Source organism: Pristis pectinata, chromosome 10 (genome assembly GCF_009764475.1).
Source record: "Pristis pectinata isolate sPriPec2 chromosome 10, sPriPec2.1.pri, whole genome shotgun sequence".
Classification (NCBI taxonomy): domain Eukaryota; kingdom Metazoa; phylum Chordata; class Chondrichthyes; order Rhinopristiformes; family Pristidae; genus Pristis; species Pristis pectinata.
Window position 1 is genome coordinate 44,465,314 of NC_067414.1, and position 20,142 is coordinate 44,485,455.

General features: G+C 39.6%; 1 protein-coding gene across 2 annotated transcripts; it reads left to right on the forward strand.

The window, feature by feature from the left end:
- Positions 1 to 265: 265 nt before the first annotated feature.
- On the forward strand, positions 266 to 19,631 carry tube1 (tubulin, epsilon 1). Of its 2 annotated transcripts, XM_052024579.1 has the most exons (12): positions 285 to 403; positions 3,102 to 3,175; positions 4,087 to 4,139; positions 4,361 to 4,421; positions 5,935 to 6,050; positions 8,370 to 8,491; positions 9,276 to 9,463; positions 10,321 to 10,493; positions 13,213 to 13,353; positions 15,364 to 15,504; positions 16,187 to 16,361; positions 18,656 to 19,631. In XM_052024579.1, the coding sequence occupies exons 1-12, from the start codon at positions 379 to 381 to the stop codon at positions 18,812 to 18,814; spliced, it is 1,428 nt and encodes a 475-aa protein (XP_051880539.1). In that variant the 5' UTR covers positions 285 to 378; the 3' UTR covers positions 18,815 to 19,631. The 2 variants fall into 2 exon arrangements, with proteins under 2 accessions (XP_051880540.1, XP_051880539.1); XM_052024580.1 differs by lacking the exon at positions 4,087 to 4,139 and having other exon boundaries at positions 266 to 403.
- The last annotated feature ends 511 nt before the right edge of the window (positions 19,632 to 20,142 follow it).

The following is a 20,142-nucleotide window of genomic DNA, read 5'->3' on the forward strand; positions in this document are numbered from 1 at the left end:
TACAGGCAAGTGTTTTAGCACAGGAAGTTCTAACTCACTGGCCGTTTCGCAGTCAAAGGGGAAATAGCCTGCACGAAATTGCTGAGACTATTCTAATTAAAGTGGTGCAAGCGGACGTGAATGACTGCAAGAAGCAGTCCCCAGTCCCGGCGGCAGATGTCCGGGACGGCACTCTGGTCACGTGCTGGGATTCCCTCCCTCGCCCCGCCCAGACCGCGGCTTCCCGTTTCCAGGGGAACCTGACGTCAGGCGTTAGTGACGCCCTTCCAGGAAACAGCGCGCGAAGCCGACGAACCGGCGGCAAAGAGGCTCCGGGGTTGGTGCGGCGATGGGGGAGGTGGATGGTTAGCGTGGAACTGCATCCGTCGTCCGCTCGGTATGACCCAGTCTGTAGTGGTGCAAGGTAAGCGCTGGCGTTTCCTTTCAGTAGCAGTCGCTGCAGCGGGCTTGCTGAGCGTGTTGCTGCAGTCATGGTGACCGCCACCCCCAAGCCACACATATCCCGCCAGTGCCCTGTTCGGGGCAGATGATGGAGCAAGTGTTGCAGTGCACGGTACAGCACTGGCATCCGCTCGGCTATGTAGCAAGTTGGCCAGGTATGTGCAACTGAATATGGATAGATTGAGTGATGGGGTGAAAACCTGGCAAATAGAATTTAAATGTGGTGAAGTGTGAAGTCATGCACTTCGGGAATAGGAATTAAAAGACATTATTATCTAAATGGAGGGCGACTGCAAGTGAGTGAAATTCGAGTGCAGGCCGATGGGATTAGTTTAAAATTAGCATAATGGCGGGTCCAGGCATCATGGGCTGAAGGGCCTGCTTCTGTGCTGTGCTCCTTGATGTTCAGAGGGATCCAGGTGTTCTCCATGAATTGCAAAAAGTTAGCTGGCAGGTCCAACAAGTAGTTAAGAAGGCAAGTAGCATGCTGGCCTTCATCACAAAGGGTTTGGAGTTCAAGAATAGGGAGGTTTTGTTACAATTGTACGGGGTGAGGCCACACCTGGAATACCATGCACTGTTTTGGTCCACTGAAAAAAGGATATAGTAACATTGGAAGCAGTCCAAAGCAGATTCACGAGGCTAGTTCCAGGAATGGAACTGTCTAGCCAAAGGTGAGCTGAGAGTCATTGACTTTGATATCATGGTACCATTTGGTTAAATGTGTATCGAGGGATGCTAGTAAAACTGAAATTAATGGGCATCAAAGAGAAAATACTCCACAAAGTAAGATGGCTATGCTTGTTGGAGGTCAATCACCCCAGTCCCAGGACATCACTGCAAGCTTTCATCGGGGCAGTGTCCTAGGTCCACTCATCATTAACTACTGCAACATTGACCTTTCTTTCAATGTAAAGTCATAAGTGGGGAGGTTCAATTCTTTTCAAAACTTCTTGGCAAGTGAAATAGTCCATTCCTGCAGGTAGCATGACCCAGATAATATTCAGGCATGGATTTATAAGTAGCTGGTAACATTTGTACGACAGAAGTGCCAGGCAATTACTATCTCCGAAAGGAGAGTTTAAACACCTATCCCTGACATTAAAATTGTGTTATCATTGCCTAGTACACCTATCTTGACTTCCTCCTCTAAGCCCGGCCATCACTGAACTTCAGCCAATTTTTATTCACTCCATGTGATATCAAGAGATGCCTGAAAACACTAGATAGAACGTTTTTAGGGTCAGACAACACTCCAACCATAGTACTGAGGACATGTGTTCTAGAACTGGCTGTGCCTCTAGTCAAAGTGTTCTAGTACAGTGATAATACTTGTGTCTGCCTGACAATGTGGAAAATATAAAAAAAAAAGCAGAGCAAATGGCATTCAGATTACTGCCCAATCATTCAATCATCAACAAAGTGATGGAAAATGTCACTGTCAGTGCTATCATGTAGCACTTGCTCATCAATAACCTGTTCACCAGTGCCCACTTAGGATTTTGCTAGGACCACTTTGCTCCAGACCTCATCACAGTTTTGGTTCAAAGAAAGATGAAAAAGCTGAATTCCAGAAGTGAGCTGAGAGTGACTGACCTTGACGTCAAGGCACCATTTGACTGACCGTGGTATCAGTGAGCCCTGGCAAACCTGGTCAATGGTATCATGACAACAATTCCTCAGGACAATGTCATAGCTCTAACTATTTTCAGCTGCTTACCCAATGATGTTCATTACATCACAACTTCAGTAGGACAGATGATTGCACTACAGCAGATGAGGCAATCTATGTCTGCATGCAGCAATAGTGCATGATAAGTGGAAACCACACTTAGGCCATGAAGGTATTAGGCAATGACTATTTCCTTTAAGAGAGAGTCTAATCGCCTACCCTTCGCATTTGATGCAGTTTTTGTTGCTGAATATCCTACTGTCAACATTCTGGGTCATTGTTGCCCAGAAATAAATTGGACCAGCCATGTAAATACTGTGGCTCCAAGATTAGGTCAGAGATTTCCTGGGCATCTGACTTGGCTTCTTCCACTGCAAAGTGTTTCCACCATTTACAAACCATAAGTTAGAGGTGTGATGGAATACTCCCCACTAGTTATTGCAACAGCACCATCCAAAATCATGACCTCTACCATTAAGAAGCAAAAGAGCAGCAGGGACATGGATTCTCTTTCAGGTTCACAGCATCCTGGTTTGAAAATATGTTGTTATTACTTCTTCACAGGTTCTGAATTCTGAAACTCCTTCTCCAACAGCAGTGTGAATATGCCTTCACCAGAAGGACAGCAAAGTGTCAAGATTTCAGCCATATTTATGAATCAAAACAAGCAGAATTACATAAATGGCATCCACTTGTCTTGTGCATTGCCTTATGCATACCTCTAGCTGTCCTAAGTGGTCATACGTGGATTTAACCCAGAGGTTACAACATGGTCTTAATGCCCAACCCAGGCCTCTCTCCTTTGGAATCACCTTCCCACCAATTCCACACCCGAGGCTTGCCTGATTTCTTACAGACAAGGGTGTGCCACCTGGTGCTTGTCTGAATTTACCAGTGGCACACTGGATTAAAATATCAGCTTGTCCATTGCAAAGCATTTAACTTGTCAACAAATTCGAGACACTCATGATTTCATTCTTATTTTCAGTTGGCCAGTGTGGCAACCAGATTGGCTGCCGATTTTGGAATTTGGTTTTACGGGAACATGCAAACGTCAACAAGGTAAGTAAGCAAAAATTAAGTGGGGGGTTAAAAAAAAGACTTGCACGTCAGTCTGGTGGGATATCAGAGGTATTTTTGATTAAAATTCTGTTTAAATGTGGATGTTAACCGTATAAATGAAAGACAGTTAATTCTATAGCACCGTGTCTTTTTTTTTTAATATAAATGTTTACTTTTATGACCTCATTTACATTGGGGAGGGGGGAGAGAAAAGGAAGGAACAAAATGCACAAGCAGAGGATAATGAAATTTGGAAATGATCACATATGTTCCATCTGGGTGATTACCTTCAGAATCCCTCAAGTAGTCACTTTGGCATGTTCTGATCTATGAATCAATCTACTCAAGTTGCCTATTTTTCAATGTAACTCAGGTTATATGAAAAAAAAATATGGTACTACATATTCAGCTGCATTTATTTTATGCAGTTATTACGCAAATTAGAAAAAAGAATAACTAATTTTACTGCAACATGTACACTTGATGTGTGACTTTTGATGTAGTTATATTTGCAAAGCAGGACACTTTCAGGATTGTAATGGTGTATATTTCAATGTATGGTGTTGATGGTTTGAAGTGATTTGAGTTCTGGATTGTATGGGATGAACAGTCCTTCAGTGAATACCATTAGAATCGTACCGTAGCCATTTTCATGGTTTTGCCTTTCAGCAATGTATGATTGTTATCTTTATTATCTCCCTTTTAAGAATCTTTATCAGAATAAGTGTTCAGATTCTTCCTGATGTTGCTGCCTCTATTTTAGTGAAAATTCTAATTTATCAGTCAAAAGACGTTTGCTATTTCAATTACTTAGGGGAAGGTGTTGGTCAGCTTCTATAATGGATGAGTTGGATTTAACTACCAGCCCCATTATGAAATATTTTATTATTTGTTCTGTGTTTTTAATTTAGAAAGGCATCTATGATGAAGCTCTCAGTAATTTTTTTAGAAATGTAGACACAAGGTAAGCAATATAAATTTGCATACAATTCTTAACATTGAAAAACTGAAACATTTTGTTGACTTGGTGATTGAGAATAAACTTTAAACAATACTATTAGTGTACATTAAATGATATGTAAATAGGAAAGTAATTTTCAGATAGCATAAAGGAATACATCTGCAGCTATGTTACTTCCTTATTTTAAAAAAATTGTTCCATTTTATGGATTAATTATTTTTCAGATACACTGATGGAGGTGGTATAAATCTTCCTAAAGGACTAATTCGAACACTCAAAGCTCGGGTAACATTTTTTTACATTAATTTTGAAGTACAATTATAGTAGTGATTTTAAATTAGCAGTGATATAATAATCTTCTAATAGACAACTTACATTTCTTGATACAAGATAAACTTAGTCTGGAATACTTCATGAGAGGGATGATGTAAACAATCCTGTGTAGTATTGGTAAAGTTAAGCTTTGCATCTTAATCTTTATTGGTTGGTTTGATTTTTTATTATTATTGTCACTTGTACCGAGGTACAGTGAAAAGCTTGTCTTACAAACCGATCGTACAGGTCAATTCATTACACAGTGCAGTTACATTGAGTTAGTACAAAGTGCATTGACATAGTACAGGTAAAAACAGTAACAGTACAGAGTAAAGTGTCACAGCTACAGAGAAGGTGCAGAGCAATAAGGTGCAAGGTCACAACAAGGCAGATCGTGAGGTCATAGTCCATCTCATTGTATAAGGGAACTGTTCAATAGTCTTATCACAGTGGGGTAGAAGCTGTCCTTAAGTCTGGTGGTACGTGCCCTCAGGCACCTGTATCTCCTACCTGATGTAAGAGGAGAGAAGAGAGAATGTCCCGGGTGGGTGGGGTCTTTGATTATGCTGGCTGCTACACCAAGACGAGAGGTAAAGACAGAGTCCAAGGAGGGGAGGCTGGTGTCCGTGATGCGCTGGGCTGTGTCCACAACTCTCTGCAGCTTCTTGTGGTCCTGGGCAGAGCAGTTGCTGTACCACGCTGTGATACATCCAGATAGGAAAAGTTGGTGAGAGTCAAAGGGGCAAACCAAATTTCTTTAGCCTCCTGAGGAAGTAGAGGCGCTGGTGAGCTTTCTTGGCCATGGCATCTATGTGATTTGACCAGGACAGACTGTTGGTGATGTTCACACCCAGGAACTTGAATCTTTACCTCATTCCTTTGTCAAAGTGTGGTGTCACGTAATTTAAACTGTTCAGATCATTGTTAAGTTACATAGGCCTTAGTAAGACTACATACTGAGTACTGTGTATTGTATTATCTCCTTTTCTGAGGAATGATGTTAATGCTTTGGAAGCAGTTCAGAAAATATTTACTAGATTAATACCTGAAATAGGTCTGTTATCTTATGAGGAAAGGTTGGACCATCTGGGCTCATATCCACAAGCGTTTAGGAGAGGGGACGATTAAAATGTATAAGATCCTGTGGTATCTTAACAAGGTGGATGTGAAGAGCTTGCTTCCTCTTGTGGGAGAATCTGGAACTTGAGGTAACTATTTTAAAGTAGGGGATCACCAATTTAGGATAGAAATGAGGTGACTTTTTTGAACTCCCTTCCTCAAAGGGCAATGGAAGAGTCTTAGGATATCTTTAAAGCAGAGGCAGATACTTGAAAGATCAGGAGTAGGCTTGAGGGGGCTGAGTGGCTTACTCCTGCTTCTAATTCATATATTTGTTCAGTTAAATCTGATTGAATTGCTACTTCCTGAAATAGCAATTTTCCGGAAATTTTGGACTTTCCTGAAAATATTCTTTGCTTTTTAGGCAGTACTCATTGACATGGAAGAAGGTGTCGTTAATGAATTACTTCAGGGTCCATTGAGAGATGTCTTTGACAATAAACAGCTTATATCAGATGTATCTGGTTCAGGTAACAATTGGTAAGAAAACATACAACCAATGTAAAAGAGCTTGTTGCACTATTAAAGTTCATCTCTCCATTCCATAACTTAGCTGGCCTAACATCTAACTAGATTTTTATAAGGTCATAGTCATTGAGTTGTAGAGTTATACTACATGGAAATGGACTGTTTGGCACACTGGAGACTGGAATAAAGAACATATCAATAATCTAAAATTATTGATTTGTGCTTCCTGCATTTCTCTTTTACTGATTTCAGATCCATTCCCTCCATTTCATCTCCACAGTCTGGTAGTTTGCAACACACACTGCAAATTTTTATTATTTTCCCTTTTTATTTTTGGTTCTATTCATATAATATCTGTACTAATGTTAGAGCATTGGCATACTTCAACACTGATAGACTTTCACAAATGTTTAAGTACAAGGTTACTTAAAAATATGGATGCTGCAAAACATTTAGTCCTGCTTAAACCCATGTGCATTATAGTAACAATTCTCTTTTCCCCTTGTTTACTAAGTCAAAGTAGTTTGTTGTCATATATACATGTATGCACAGGTGCAATGAAAAACTTGCTTGCAGCAGCATCACAGGCACATAGTATCATATAAGCAGCATTCACAAGAAGAACATTAATTAAACATAATTTTTACAAGAAATAACAGCATTAAAACAAAAAACAAGTCCATTTTAGTGCAATGTGATCAAAGTGGTCATAACGTTGCTAAACTCTGGTGATTAGGGTTGTGCCGGTTGGTTCAAGAATTGAATGGCTGAAGAGAAATAGCTGTTTTTGAACCAGGTGCTAATATTAGGGTAATTGAAATCCCCAACCACTATGCCCTATTATTTGTACACCTCTCTGTGATTTGTCTACTTATCTGCTCCTGCATCTCTTGCTGTAGGTATGGCTTAATACACCAATGGAGATTTACTTAGATTTCATGAAGCAGACTGAAAGATTTTCAGAGATGAATTGTAAACAGCTTAAATTCACAGCTGTTATAGCGATTTCTCTTAATTCCATTGGTGAATGTTGCAAGTGGTACTTTGTTTGTTGTAATGATGAACATGTTTGCATACAAATTCACTTAGAATCTAGAAGAAGTATTAGACGATTAAATTGGAATGGGGCAATGAAGAGCAATGCTAGTGGGCAAGAGAATGAAGAGAAATTAATGACCCCATCCACCCGGGAATTCTCTCTTCTCACCACTCCCATCAGGCAGAAGATACAAAAGCCTGAAAACATGTACCACCAGGCTTAAGGGCAGCTTCTATCCTGCTGTTGTAAGACTTTTGAATGGTTCCCTAGTACGATAACATGAACTCTTGACCTCACAATCTACCTTGTTAGGATCTTGCACCTTATTGTCTACCTGCACTGCACTTTCTCTGTAACTGTGACACTTTACTCTGTATTCTGTATTTTACCTTGTACTACCTCAATGCACCGTGTAATGAATTGATCTGTATGAACGATATGCAAGACAAATTTTTCACTGTACCTCAATACCAGTGACAATAAGAAACCAGTTCCAATTTAGGCACTTCGATTTTCCCCAACGTACCTATTGTTGAAAATTGGGAATTGACATTTTGTGAAAGTTTAAGTATTGGGATCACTGCTGAGTGGACACACCTTGGTGAAGCTGCAGGGAAAAGCCTGCAAGATGTGTATGTCCATGTGTCTTGTATGATGTTGACATCTGGCCCCTGCAAAAAACTAGAGAAGTGACCAAACATGGGAAGAGTCTGATAGATGTGTAGAATGATTATGTAGTACAATGCTAGGACTCAGGGTAGTGGAGGATCTAAGAAAGTACAGTGGAGAAGACAGATGTGGATATTTTTAAAGGAAGCCTTAAGGATACTAGGGAAAAAGAAGCCACCGGATTGGCAGTACAAGGGAAAAGAAAGAATGAAAATGTGTGGTGATATAGTGGAGGGGGGCGTGAGAAAGGAGGAGTTGGAGGAAGAAGAATGTGTGTAGCCTAAGCCAATGGAGAACCAGGATCAGCAAAGGTGACCCCCATTTACACAGAAAAAAGGAAGGAGGTCTACTTGAAAATCTGAGCCCTAGACTACTGAACTGATAGAAGTAGTGAAGATCATAGCAAGAAAGCCAGCTGGTAAATGGTGAATACTGCAGGATTTGCAGTTAAACTAAGTTTCTGGAAATTACTTTTTTTTCTTTTGGTTTGTCTTTAAATTCTCTGGTGGAACATATTAATGAAGAAACATAAAAATTACAAAAATAATATTTTACCATAACTTGATGTGTACAATTCTGGCAGCTTGTTATATTTCCTAAAAATATTTTTTTTTCTTCCACAGGGCGGTGGGGTACAAACAGTATGGTAATCAGTACCGGGACCATATTCTAGATATACTGCGAAAAACAGCTGAACACTGTGATTCTTTGCAATGTTTCTTTTTAATTCACTCCATGGGAGGAGGTGAGTCTTGCCTCTTTACAATGCCTTGCCTGCAAATTGCCTTTTATTTTTGAAAATCAAAAACCGTAGGTGCTGGAAATCTGAAATAAAAGCAGAAAATGCTGGAAAAACTCAGCAGGCCAGGCAATATTGGTGGGAAAGTGAAATATTAATTTCATTTCTCTCTCCACAGACACAGCTGGACCTGCTGAGTGTTTACAGATTTCCCTGTTTTAAACCACTGCTGTGCCTAACAGCTCACGGGATCTGAAGGGGAGGTTGTAGCTTAGAAAAAAGATACTTTACAGACAACTTCCATGTTACAGGTGAGGGGGGTTGAAGAGTGGTATTTGCGTTCCTCGAAATCAGTCCGCATCACGATTTTCTGTTTCACAAAGCTGCTTCATCTAGACATGCGTTCAGAAACACAAGTTGAGAAAAAAAATAATTTTGTGTTTGTTTCTTTACTTTTTTTTACATAAATTCTGTGAGAATAAATTTTTTCCATATCTCAAAATTTTGAGCAGTGATTGGTGAATTTTCTAAGGGCAAATTTCTGTTACCCAAACAGCCTGAATGTGGGGGTCGCCTGTACTTTTAAACTGAGCTTGCTAAAGAAAGCAAATTTTCTGACATTCAAGATTTCCAGCATCTGCAGCTTTTTCATTTTCTGTCTATTAACTGCAGCTTTGATAATTTGTCTTGAGCAGCAGTAACATAAATATGACTTGTAACCTAAACTGAGAAATAAAAGTTTTTAACAAGAATTGCTGTACAGCTATTTTTAATGAAAATTGTTTTTCAGGGACTGGTTCTGGTTTGGGTACCTATGTGCTGAGCCTCTTAGAGGATGAATTCCCAGAAGTCTACAGATTTGTTACTTCTGTCTACCCTTCTGCTGAAGATGATGTTATCACCTCTCCTTATAATAGTGTTCTCGCCATGAAGGAGTTGACTGAACATGCAGATTGTGTTTTACCTATTGAAAATCAGGTATGCACAGGCTACATATTTTGACACAGTGTAATTGCAAATACTGCACAATTTATATAGGACCTTTAAACATAGCATTGGGCTACACAGCAGTTCAATTTGACAAAAATAGTGGCAAGCTAAAAGATGTGATGTTCAGAAAGGTGACCAAAGCTTGCACAAAGAAGTAAGTTCTAAAGAGCATCTTAAAAGACAAATTTAGTGAAAATCCCAAGGCTGATGGTTTGCACACCTGAAGCCGTGGATACTAAGTTTAGCATGAAGAGACTGAGAGATGTTTGAGGGCTAGGTAGACATAGTTTCTACCAAGAGGTGTGGCTTTTAATTGGTAGTGAAGTTTGCTCCTCAATCCTTTTGTTTTGGTGATTTTGAGCTTCAACTGCCGTGGGTTGGACTTCACAGGATTTGGGAAAGAAAAACATACAGCTGATGGGAAGTGAGAAGGCTCAGCACCAGAACTTAACTGCACTGTCTGTGGGCCAGGTGGAGCAGGAGTGCTGATCTAAACATCCCCAAGTTAACCTGCTCCCCTCTTTTAATCCTATGATCTCATCCAAGTATTCGTAATGTCCATCTTGCTTTTTCATCTCCTTCCACACTTCCTTCCGCTCCCTGTCTGTGGCCTTCCTGCTAGACTCTGCATGTTGCTTGTGTCCAGCTAAAACCAGATTTTTTTTTTAAATGGGCATCTGCTGTTAAATCCAGCAGAACATCGAATTTGCGGCATTTCAGGATTTCTTGGCTCCATAATCGTCTTGTTTCCTGATAACTATCAGGAGTTATCATGTGATTAATTTTTGTGTATGATGCCACATTTTAAAAGACAAATTTCATAACCTTTTCTTTTCTAAATCCAGTCCTTGGTTGACATAATCAACAAAATCAATCAGGTGGCCAGTTCTGGTAAAATGGCAGCCGCAGTGAAAGTGCGAAGTACACTGGCCTCTAGTCAGACTGAAGTCAAAAGACAGGAAAAGCCATTTGATGCAATGAACAATATTGTTGCCAACTTGCTTCTGAATTTGACCAGGTGAGTGATCAATTATATATTACTATAGATAAAGGGGAATCAATAGATATACTATACATCTGTATCCAGAAGGCATTTAATAAAGTATTGCATCAAAGGTTATTGCAGAAAATAAAAGCTGGTGTACAAGGTAACACATTGGTGTGGATAGAAGATAGGTTGGTGAAAAAGAAAGCAGAGAGTAGACATAAAGGGGCTTTTTATGGTAGGTAAGATGTAACCAGTGGTGTGCCACAGTGATTACTGTTTGGTTGTCAGGTTTTTACAATTTATATAAGTGACTTGGATGAAGATACCAAAGGAATGGAATCTACAAAGGGATATAGATAGGGTTAAGTGACTGGACAAAGGTTTGACAAACGGAGTATAATGTGGAAAAATGTGAAATTGTCCATTATGGTGGGAAATTTTTTTTTTAAATGTCTAAATGATGGAAGATTGCAGAGCTCTGGGATCTGGGTACCCTAGTGCAATGATTTGCAAATGACTGGTATGAAGGTGCAGTAGTAATTAGGAACATTACAGAATGCAATTCCTTGCTGGAGGAATTAAATTCAAAATCAGGCAGGTGCGGGTGAGGAGGGCAGAGCAGATCCACCGGGAGATGGGTCAAAGGGAAAGAGAAGGAAAAGGGGATAGAAAAAAAGAGAGGCTAGGAAAGGGAAGAAAGGAAGAGGCATGGTTGGGGGTGCGCGTGGGGATTACTTAAAGCAGGAGAATTTGATGTTCATGCCTTTAGACTGCAAGGTTCCAAGACGGAAAATGAGGTGCTGTTCCTCCAGTTCGCGCTTGGAATTCTCCTGGCAGTGGAGGAGGCCAAGGACTGACCTATCTGTGTGTCCTACCAACCTATGTATCCTCACATTTCATCCTACCAGCCTACATACACACCCATATCTCTGCCCTTTCCCACAACTCTGCTCTCACCCCCATCCCTCCCAGACCCAACAGGGGTAGGGTCCCCCTTGTCCTCACATTTCATCCCACCAGCCTATGCATCTAACACATCATTCTCCACCACTTCTGCCATCTCCAGTGGGACCCCACCACTAAGCATATCTTCCCCTCCACACCCCTTTCTGCCTTTCGTAGGGACTGTTCTCACCGCAACTCCCTAGTTCACTCCTTCCCCCCCCCTCCATCCCACTCCCACCCTGGGAACTTTTCCACTGCCCCCGCCATAGGTGCAACACCTGCCCCTACACCACATCTAGGGACCTAAACAGTCCTTTCAGGTGAGATAGATTCACCTGCACCTCCCTTAATATCATCTACTGCATTCGGTGCTCCAAGTGTGGCCTCCTCTACATCAGTGAGACCAAACGCAGACTTGGTGACTGTTTCGCAGAACACCTGCACTCAATGTGTAACTGCAATCTGCATCTCCCTGTTGCCAGTCACTACAACTCCCCACACTATCACAGATATGTCAGTCCTTGGCCGCCTCCACTGCCAGGAGAATTCCAAGCGCAAACTGCAGGAACAGCAGCTCATTTTCCATCTTGGAACCTTGCAGCCTAATGGCATGAACATTGAATTCTCTCACTTTAAGTAATCCCCACACCCACCCCCAACTATGTCTCTTCTTTTCTTCCCTTTCCTCTTTTTTTCTACCCCGCTTTTTTCCTCCCTACCTTTTGACCCCATCCCCTGGTGGATCTGCTCTCCCCTCCCTCCCCACACCTTGACTGGTTGCATCACCGCCTGGTATGGATGCTCCAATGCGCAGAATCGGAAGAGGCTGCAGAGGGTTGTAGATTCAGCCTGCTCCATCATGGGCACAACCCTCACCCGCCATCAAGGACATCTTCAAGAGGCGGTGCCTCAAGAAGTCGGCATCCGTCATTAAGGACCCTCACCATCCGGGACATGCCCTCTTCACGTTGCTACTATCAAGGAGGTGGTACAGGAGCCTGAAGACCTACTCTCAATGTTTCGGGAATGGTGAGAGTTGCGGTGAGAACAGTCCCTGCAAAAGGCGGAAAGGGGTGGGAGGGGAAGATATTCTTCCCCTCTGGCATCAGATTTCTGAACAGTCCATGAACACTACCTTGTTAATACTCTTTTGCATTATTTATTTATTTTTGTGACTTACAATAATTTTTATGTCTTTGCACTGTACTGCTGCTGCTGCAAAACAACAAATTTCACGACATAATGTCAGTGATAATAAACCTGATTCTGATTCAATGGTAGATGCTACAGCTTTTGTGTAATAAATAAGGCAGGGAGTCATGATCCTTGAATTTAAAATATTCAGTGAATTTGCAAGCCAGGCATTGTTAAATATTGTTGAATAGGTTAGACCAGAAGTGAACAACATCGCACATTGAAATAAAAATGGGAAACACTGGAAATACTCAGCAGGTCAGGCTGCATCTGTGGAAAGAGAAACAGTAAAATTTCAAGTCAAGGACTTTTCGTCACAAGTTCTTTGTTTTTCAATCATGGGAGATTCCATCAGTATAAATTATAGTAGGTCATAAAATAGTTACTTAAAAAAAATCTCTAATGTCATCAATTTTTGGTGAGATTGCTGTTAATATTTCATGTAATAAGATCTGGAACAGGTTATTTTGCTATTGATGTTGTAGAACATAGCCTGAACAGTAAATACAGCCAGAGCATTATTGCTCTGAACTTACTGTAATGGAGTTATATCCCTAGTTTGTACAGATTGTTAATTTTGCTAGTTTAACTTCTGCTGTCTTTACTGCAGTTCTTCCAGATTTGAAGGGTCCCTCAACATGGACCTTAATGAGATCACCATGAATCTGGTTCCATTTCCACGACTTCATTACCTTGTTTCTAGTCTAACTCCTTTATACACCTTGGCTGATGTAAACATCCCTACAAGAAGGTAGGATTTCCACCAGGAAAGTTAACGTTGCTCTGTGTGTTACTGGCATCAGGACTGGGGTGAGACATTCTCCATATCAATGCAAAAACTGGTCATCAGTAGCAACCTAATTTGTGTTGGTTAGTCTGCCACTTAACAACAAATTGTATTTTTGTGACATTCTAAATGTCATAAGAGCACTTCAGTTTTCAGAAGAAAAGAAAATGAACATGGAGGAAAGAGCTGACAGTGACCTGGATTGGACTAAAAGGGAAAAGAATTGAGAAGATTCTTGTTAATTTGAAGGGAAGGATAAGATGGGCACCTTGGAAAATAGTTCTGAAGGCTAAGACTGGCTTTCAGCTTGGAGTTTGAAAGACAGAGAACAAACAATAATTCAGTGCCAGGTACGTGTAAGCACATGGAGTTAAACAGAAGATTGCCACCGTGGAAAATGATACAAGGAACCCAGGGAAGCAGAGAGGATATAAAAGGTCAGGCATGCAAAAAGTATGTAGTGCCAAGTGAATAACGGCATAAGGGTTAGGATTCTGAATGAATTATAATTTATGAAACTATTTCTGCCCTCCTAGTTGGTTATCTTTGAGTATTAAGATGAGACTCTTTGAAGCAGTGGAGAAAAAGATGCAGCTAGTCAGGGGAGTGGGGAACAGGAGTTTGTTACAATATTTTGAAATTAGGAAGGGGATTCTCAGTGAGAGAGCTGATGTGAGGAAGAAAATATAAACTCCAGATCAAGGCATGTCAAGTGATGATGTGCAAAATTTAACTAAGTGAAGAGGAAACACCAACAAGAATTTGACAGGAAACAATAAGAATTTTACTTATGTGTTTAAGGAACTTTTGATTCATTCAGGCTAGATCTCAGTCTTTCAGAGATTTAAATGAAGACTTAGAATTGAAGGACGAAAGGTAAATAGTTGAAGCATAAGTGTGGAAGCTTGAATCAGCTAATTCAACATAGACAGATGTTCAAACCTTTGATTCAGTATCAGGTCAGTAGCACTGATGTTCTGACTCAACAGTAGGCCAGCGCTCTTCATGACCCTTAAGTTTAACAGAAAAAAGATTTTTTGCATTTTAAGGAACCAAAGATTGCTGCAAAAGATTTTAGTTTGCATGAAGTTAATATGTAGGGTCCATCTATTCAAAAAGAAGAGAAATCAAGACCATCAAAAGCTATAAGTACTTTGAGTTGGGACAAAACACAAAAGTGACTTTTATAATACAGATTGACTAAAAAGACAATTGACCAAATCATGTTAGGCTGGGCCTACTACCTGCAATCTATCTGGATGGTCCTCCACGACCTTCTGTTCAGCAAAAAGTTTCTCAGCAGCAACTGGACCATGGATGGTGTAATTCAGTGAACCTTCCTTTGACAGGCTGTGGCTGAAGGCAAGGCCTTGACTTTTGTAATAGGTACCATTTGATTTTAAAAGTTTTTAAATGCCTTGCTATTTTGAGATATTTAAAAACTTGAAATTGAAATAATTAAAAATATTAAAACTAAAAATTGAAATTAGTTAAGCACTTAGAAATAATTAAAATTATTGAAATAATTAAGCTTCCCCTTTGCCATCTAATCTCAGATCAAGAATCTGCATTAAGTTTAGTAGGATCTTGGATCACATGCCATTTCTGACTTGTACAGGATCTAAGAATTAACTTCCCCAGCAAGGCCAGGCCCTGCCGCCAACAACAGGATTTGTCAGAAAATCCAAGATTCTAAGTGCTTGCACTTTGACAATTCCCTTCAGAACTGCTGTCCACAGCCAACAATGTAACCCCATTTAAAATTGTGTAATCTACAGGTTAATAATGCCCTATTTTTGTGGAATTTTACAACAGGTGTGCTGAATTAGCAGTACCAGAAATACTGATTGTGATCTAGTCCTGTAGATTTAACAGTTTGTAATATGATAAAGATATATTTATTAAATTTGACATGTACCATGCTACAAAAATATCCCACCCATCTTTTGACCCATTGTCTATTTATTCAAACAGGTTGGATCAGATGTTCACTGATGCTTTCAGTAAGGATCACCAGTTGATGCATGCCGATCCAAAACGTAACTTGTACCTTGCCTGTGCACTTATGGTCCGGGGAAATGTTCAGATTTCTGATCTTAGAAGAAATATTGAGAGGTTTGTGGATATGCTAAACTTTTTTTTGTTATTCCTTTGTTGAATTAGCACTTTTGTCTTTTGATTTTTAAACTCCATATGTGAAATCCATTTTATTTGTTTTCTTCCAATTTGATAAGAACTGGAAATCTGATAGAGATGCTGCAAACCTGAGATTAAAAACAGAAAATGCAGTATAATATCTGACACAAAAACATGAGTTGTCCATTAATGAGCCTTCTCTATCTACCATTTCATGCTCAGGTGGAGGGGGAATGCTTGTTCTCAACGTGTGTAGTTTAAAAAAAAAAGAAACAGAGTTAACATCTCAAGTTGGACACTTCATCAGAACTTGGAAAGTAGGAAAACAATTTAGTTTAAGTTTAAGAGGGTGGTGGAGGGACAGATACAATGAAGAGAATATCTCTGAAATGGTGAGGTCCGGGTTGCCAAGGTGATTCTGCTGTTAATGGAGCCACCTAATTGATGGATTAATGAGAACAGTTAGAGAGGAGAAGGAGAAAACAAAATAACTTACAACTCTGACATCAAGTTATTTAGAATTCTCTCAGTTTTACAGCAATAATTACTTAGAAATTAACTGTAATTACAGTATAAATGCAATTGCTGTTGTCAACATGGTTATATAGACAGCTACCACTGAGTTGAGTCATGAGAAAATAACATCAATATTTCCTTCCAGATTGAAACCTTCCCTTCAGTTTGTCTCATGGAATCGAGAAGGCTGGAAAACGAGCCTCTGCTCAATACCTCCTGTGGGTCACACACATTCCTTATTGGCATTGGCCAATAATACTTGTGTTAAATCTACCTTCACAGATCTCAAGGATCGCTTTGTAAAACTTTACAAGAGAAAGGTAAATTCCAACCAACTCATTGCATCATTGTGGTGGTGATTCAGTAACTGGCTGAACAGCAGAGATATTGAGATACTAGGAAAAGGAATGGTTTAGTCTAGGTATCTGTGAGAGAGATGGCTTAATCCTCTTCTCTAGACAGTGGATATGCAACTGCACTGTATAATTATTTTCTTCTTTTGAAGATACATAACCTCACTCTGACTGACTTTGAATTTCATCTACCCTTTGTTATTACAATTTAATTGATAGTTTCTTAAAGCTCCTGATTTCTCTTCATGGCTTCCATTTTTATATTGTCAGCAAATTTCAATATCACTTCTTCCAGCTGCATTCAGTTTATTAATACATGTGCGTTCTAGAAATTGTGGATAACATCTTGCTGAGGTTGATGCAGTCACCAGAAATTAAGATGTAGGTTATTCAAGCCAACACATGCTTTCCAGTAGTTAAATTAATATATTTTAAACAAAAAATGTCTAACTTAAAGAAATGAAAATGATTGAACATTTATTGAATGTACTTTACAATTTCCATTTCAAGTGAATGATCAAGTGATATTAGAAATCTATCTGGATGGTTCATTGGCTTGTCTTAATTGGTAGTATTTGGTGAATATTCATTGTTAATTTGTTGCTTTCTTTTATCTCCAGTGAAGGTCATCACATCCTTTCAAACATGTCTGAGTTTTATATGGTATATTTTATTCTCAACACCGCTACCCCACAAGGCTGCGTCCTCAGCCCTCTACTCCCTATATACTCATGACTGCGCGGCCAGATTATGCTCTAACTCCATCTACAAGTTTGCAGATGATACCACTGTAGTAGGCCATATCTCAAATAAGATGAATCAGAGTACAGGAAGGAGATAGAGAGCTTAGTGACATGGTGTCATGACAGCAACCTTTCCCTCAATGTCAGCAAAATAAAAGAGCTGGTCGTTGACTTCAGGAAAGGGGGCGGTGTACATGCACCTGTCCACATCAATGGTGCTGAGGTCGAGAGGGTTGAGAGCTTCAAGTTCCTAGGAGTGAACATCACCAATTGCCTTTCCTGGTCCAACCACATAGATGCCACAGCCAAGAAAGCTCACCAGCGCCTCTACTTCCTCAGGAGGCTGAAGAAATTTGGCATGTCCCCTTTGACACTCACCAACTTCTATTGATGCACCATAGAAAGCACCCTATCTGGATGCATCATGGCTTGGTATGGCAACTGCTCTGCCCATGACCTCAAGAAACTGCAGAGAGTTGTGGACACAGCCCAGCATTTCATGGAAACCAGCCTCCCCTCCATGGACTCTGTCCATACCTCTCTCTGCCTTGGTGAAGTAGCCAGCATAATCAAGACCCCACCCACCCAGGTCATTCTCCCTTCTCTTCTCTCCTCTCCCATCAGGCAGGAGCCTGAGGGCACATGACACCAGGCTCAAGGACAGCTCTATCCCACTGTGAAAAGACTTGAATGGATCCCTTGTATGTTGAGATGGACTCTTGACCTCACAATCTGCATTGTTGTGACCTTGCACCTTATTGTCTACCTGCAATGCACTTCCCTCTAGCTGTGACACCTTACTCTATATTCTATTATTGTTTTTACGCTGTGCTACCTTAATGCACTGTGTAATGAATTGATCTGTATGAACAGTATGCAAGACAAGCTTTTCACTGTACCTCAATACAAGTGACAATAATAAACCAATACCAATTTGTTTTGTGAATATTAATTTCTAGCCAATTTTGTCAACCAATCTCGTAACCAAGGAGCTTGGTTTTGAGCTGTTGAACATGTAATATCCATACTTTATTGGTTTATCTCCCTTCAGACAAATCATGTACTTCTAGTTTTCTTGAGGCAAATGCCAAAGAAGTAAATACTAGCCATCCTTGTGTATGTCTCCTTCCTGAAACTGCAGTAATTGCCAACTTGATCTTGTTGCTCAGCTGTCAGATCTTGATTACAAGCATTCCCCCATCTGAGGCTCATTAATGAATGATCCTTTAGCATGGGTCGACCCATTCCAAATTAGCATGAGTGATGTTAAATGATCTTGGGCAACATATGTATAAAAATATGCAGAAGGAAAGCATGGGTCTTGTTCCCTTTTGGGTTACTATGGTTAGCATTTTAATCCATTGATATTTGACATGAAAAAATTGTTTTATAAATCCTGTCATAATCAACCTATGTATTTCCAATATTGCATTTGCCATATTAATAGGATATTGCTATTAATCACATGATATTTCGTGATTTATTTTTAAATGACCTATTTTAATTTTGTCATTTCAGGCTCATATTCACCACTACCTTCATGTGGATGGAATGGAACAAAGCTGTTTTACAGAAGCAACCAATTCTTTGCAATCTCTAATAGAAGAGTACAACCAACTGGATGCTACAAAAGGACAAATATTGAACAATGTTCCTCGTCTTTCCATTGCAATGTAAAATACAGGATAATGAAATGCAAGAACTGTTAATCCAACGTTAGACTTCCTGTAGTAATTTAGTGTTGTATAATACGGAAATAATTGGGTACATAGATACAAACCTTGAAGGTTTATTTAAAGTAACATATTGCTCAAGACAAAAATATGTCTGTCAAAATTTTAAATCTTGTGCAGTTTTTCTGAATTATTGCATTATTTATTTCAAAGCACTTTTTTTCCAATGATGAATTGATAGGTTACCCCAAACATAGTGCTCATCTGATGGTTAGCACAAGGAGCTTGGGAAGCTACTGTTATCCAGCAGAATCGTATGGGTTCAGTCTATGCATGTTAGGAAAGACAAACCTGAATCCCCTCTCCTCTCGGGTACTATTGTGTGGGGAAAAATTGTGGAAATTATGCTTGTTTATGTCGTACCAAAATACGGCTAGCAATAGCTGTTGGTGTCTTGCACAAATGAGTAGTTACATGGCTTCCATTCTGTTAATACTTTGGTTAAATGTGAAAATGAACTACTTTTATAATATAGCAGAGAACAATTAAGGTCCATGTATAGCACACCAGTATTGATAATCTTACGGAAGGAGAAAAACTGGCAATTGATTCTACCGTTGGGTTACAATGTGTAAGAATCTATTTCTAGCATTATCAGTTCCATATTCGTACAGGCTTGTGATTTTATTGCTGCGCACTACAGGAAATCAAACTAACACTTCACAGTAGGTTGAACTGCTTAGATTCCTCAGTGCTGTGAAATCAGTATATTAGAGCAAAGATATTTGTTTGCAAATAAACACCTTTCTGGATTTCATTAATATTTATTGTGGTTTATATTCTCGTTTGCTTCAATTAATTAAATTATAATTATTTTTATAGGATGATCTGTTGCTGAACCTTTTATCATTTTTGAAAAATGAATGAAATACCAAAGATGATGAGTAATGTTGCAGGTATTATAAATTGAGGTAGCATTGTTTAGCAAGTTGTACTGATTTCTGTATGCATATTTGAAATAGAAACAATATTTTGACATGTAAATCTGATTTGTATATATGATCAAAGAATTTAGTTGACGACAATATACCCATAATTATTCTAATAAAACAATGTGTTCACATACCCACTTCTCACTTTACGTATGCATTTTGGAGAAAAGTGATTGTGTACAATGCTACCTGGTATTCACCTAAGCAACTGCAAAGGAGAGAGACTAAAATACTTAAGTACATGAAATATGACATTAAAACTGAGACACAAGAAACTGCAGATGCTGCAATCTGGACCCGCTGGGTTCCTCCAGCAGTTTGTTTTTGGCATTACATTAAG

Excerpts from the sequence above, each read along its gene's own strand:
- tube1 (XM_052024579.1), top strand. The coding sequence starts at position 379 with ATGACCCAGTCTGTAGTGGTGCAAG. Across the intron at positions 4,140-4,360 it reads TTTAGAAATGTAGACACAAG|ATACACTGATGGAGGTGGTA; the intron begins GTAAGCAATATA and ends ATTATTTTTCAG. Across the intron at positions 4,422-5,934 it reads TTCGAACACTCAAAGCTCGG|GCAGTACTCATTGACATGGA; the intron begins GTAACATTTTTT and ends TTTGCTTTTTAG.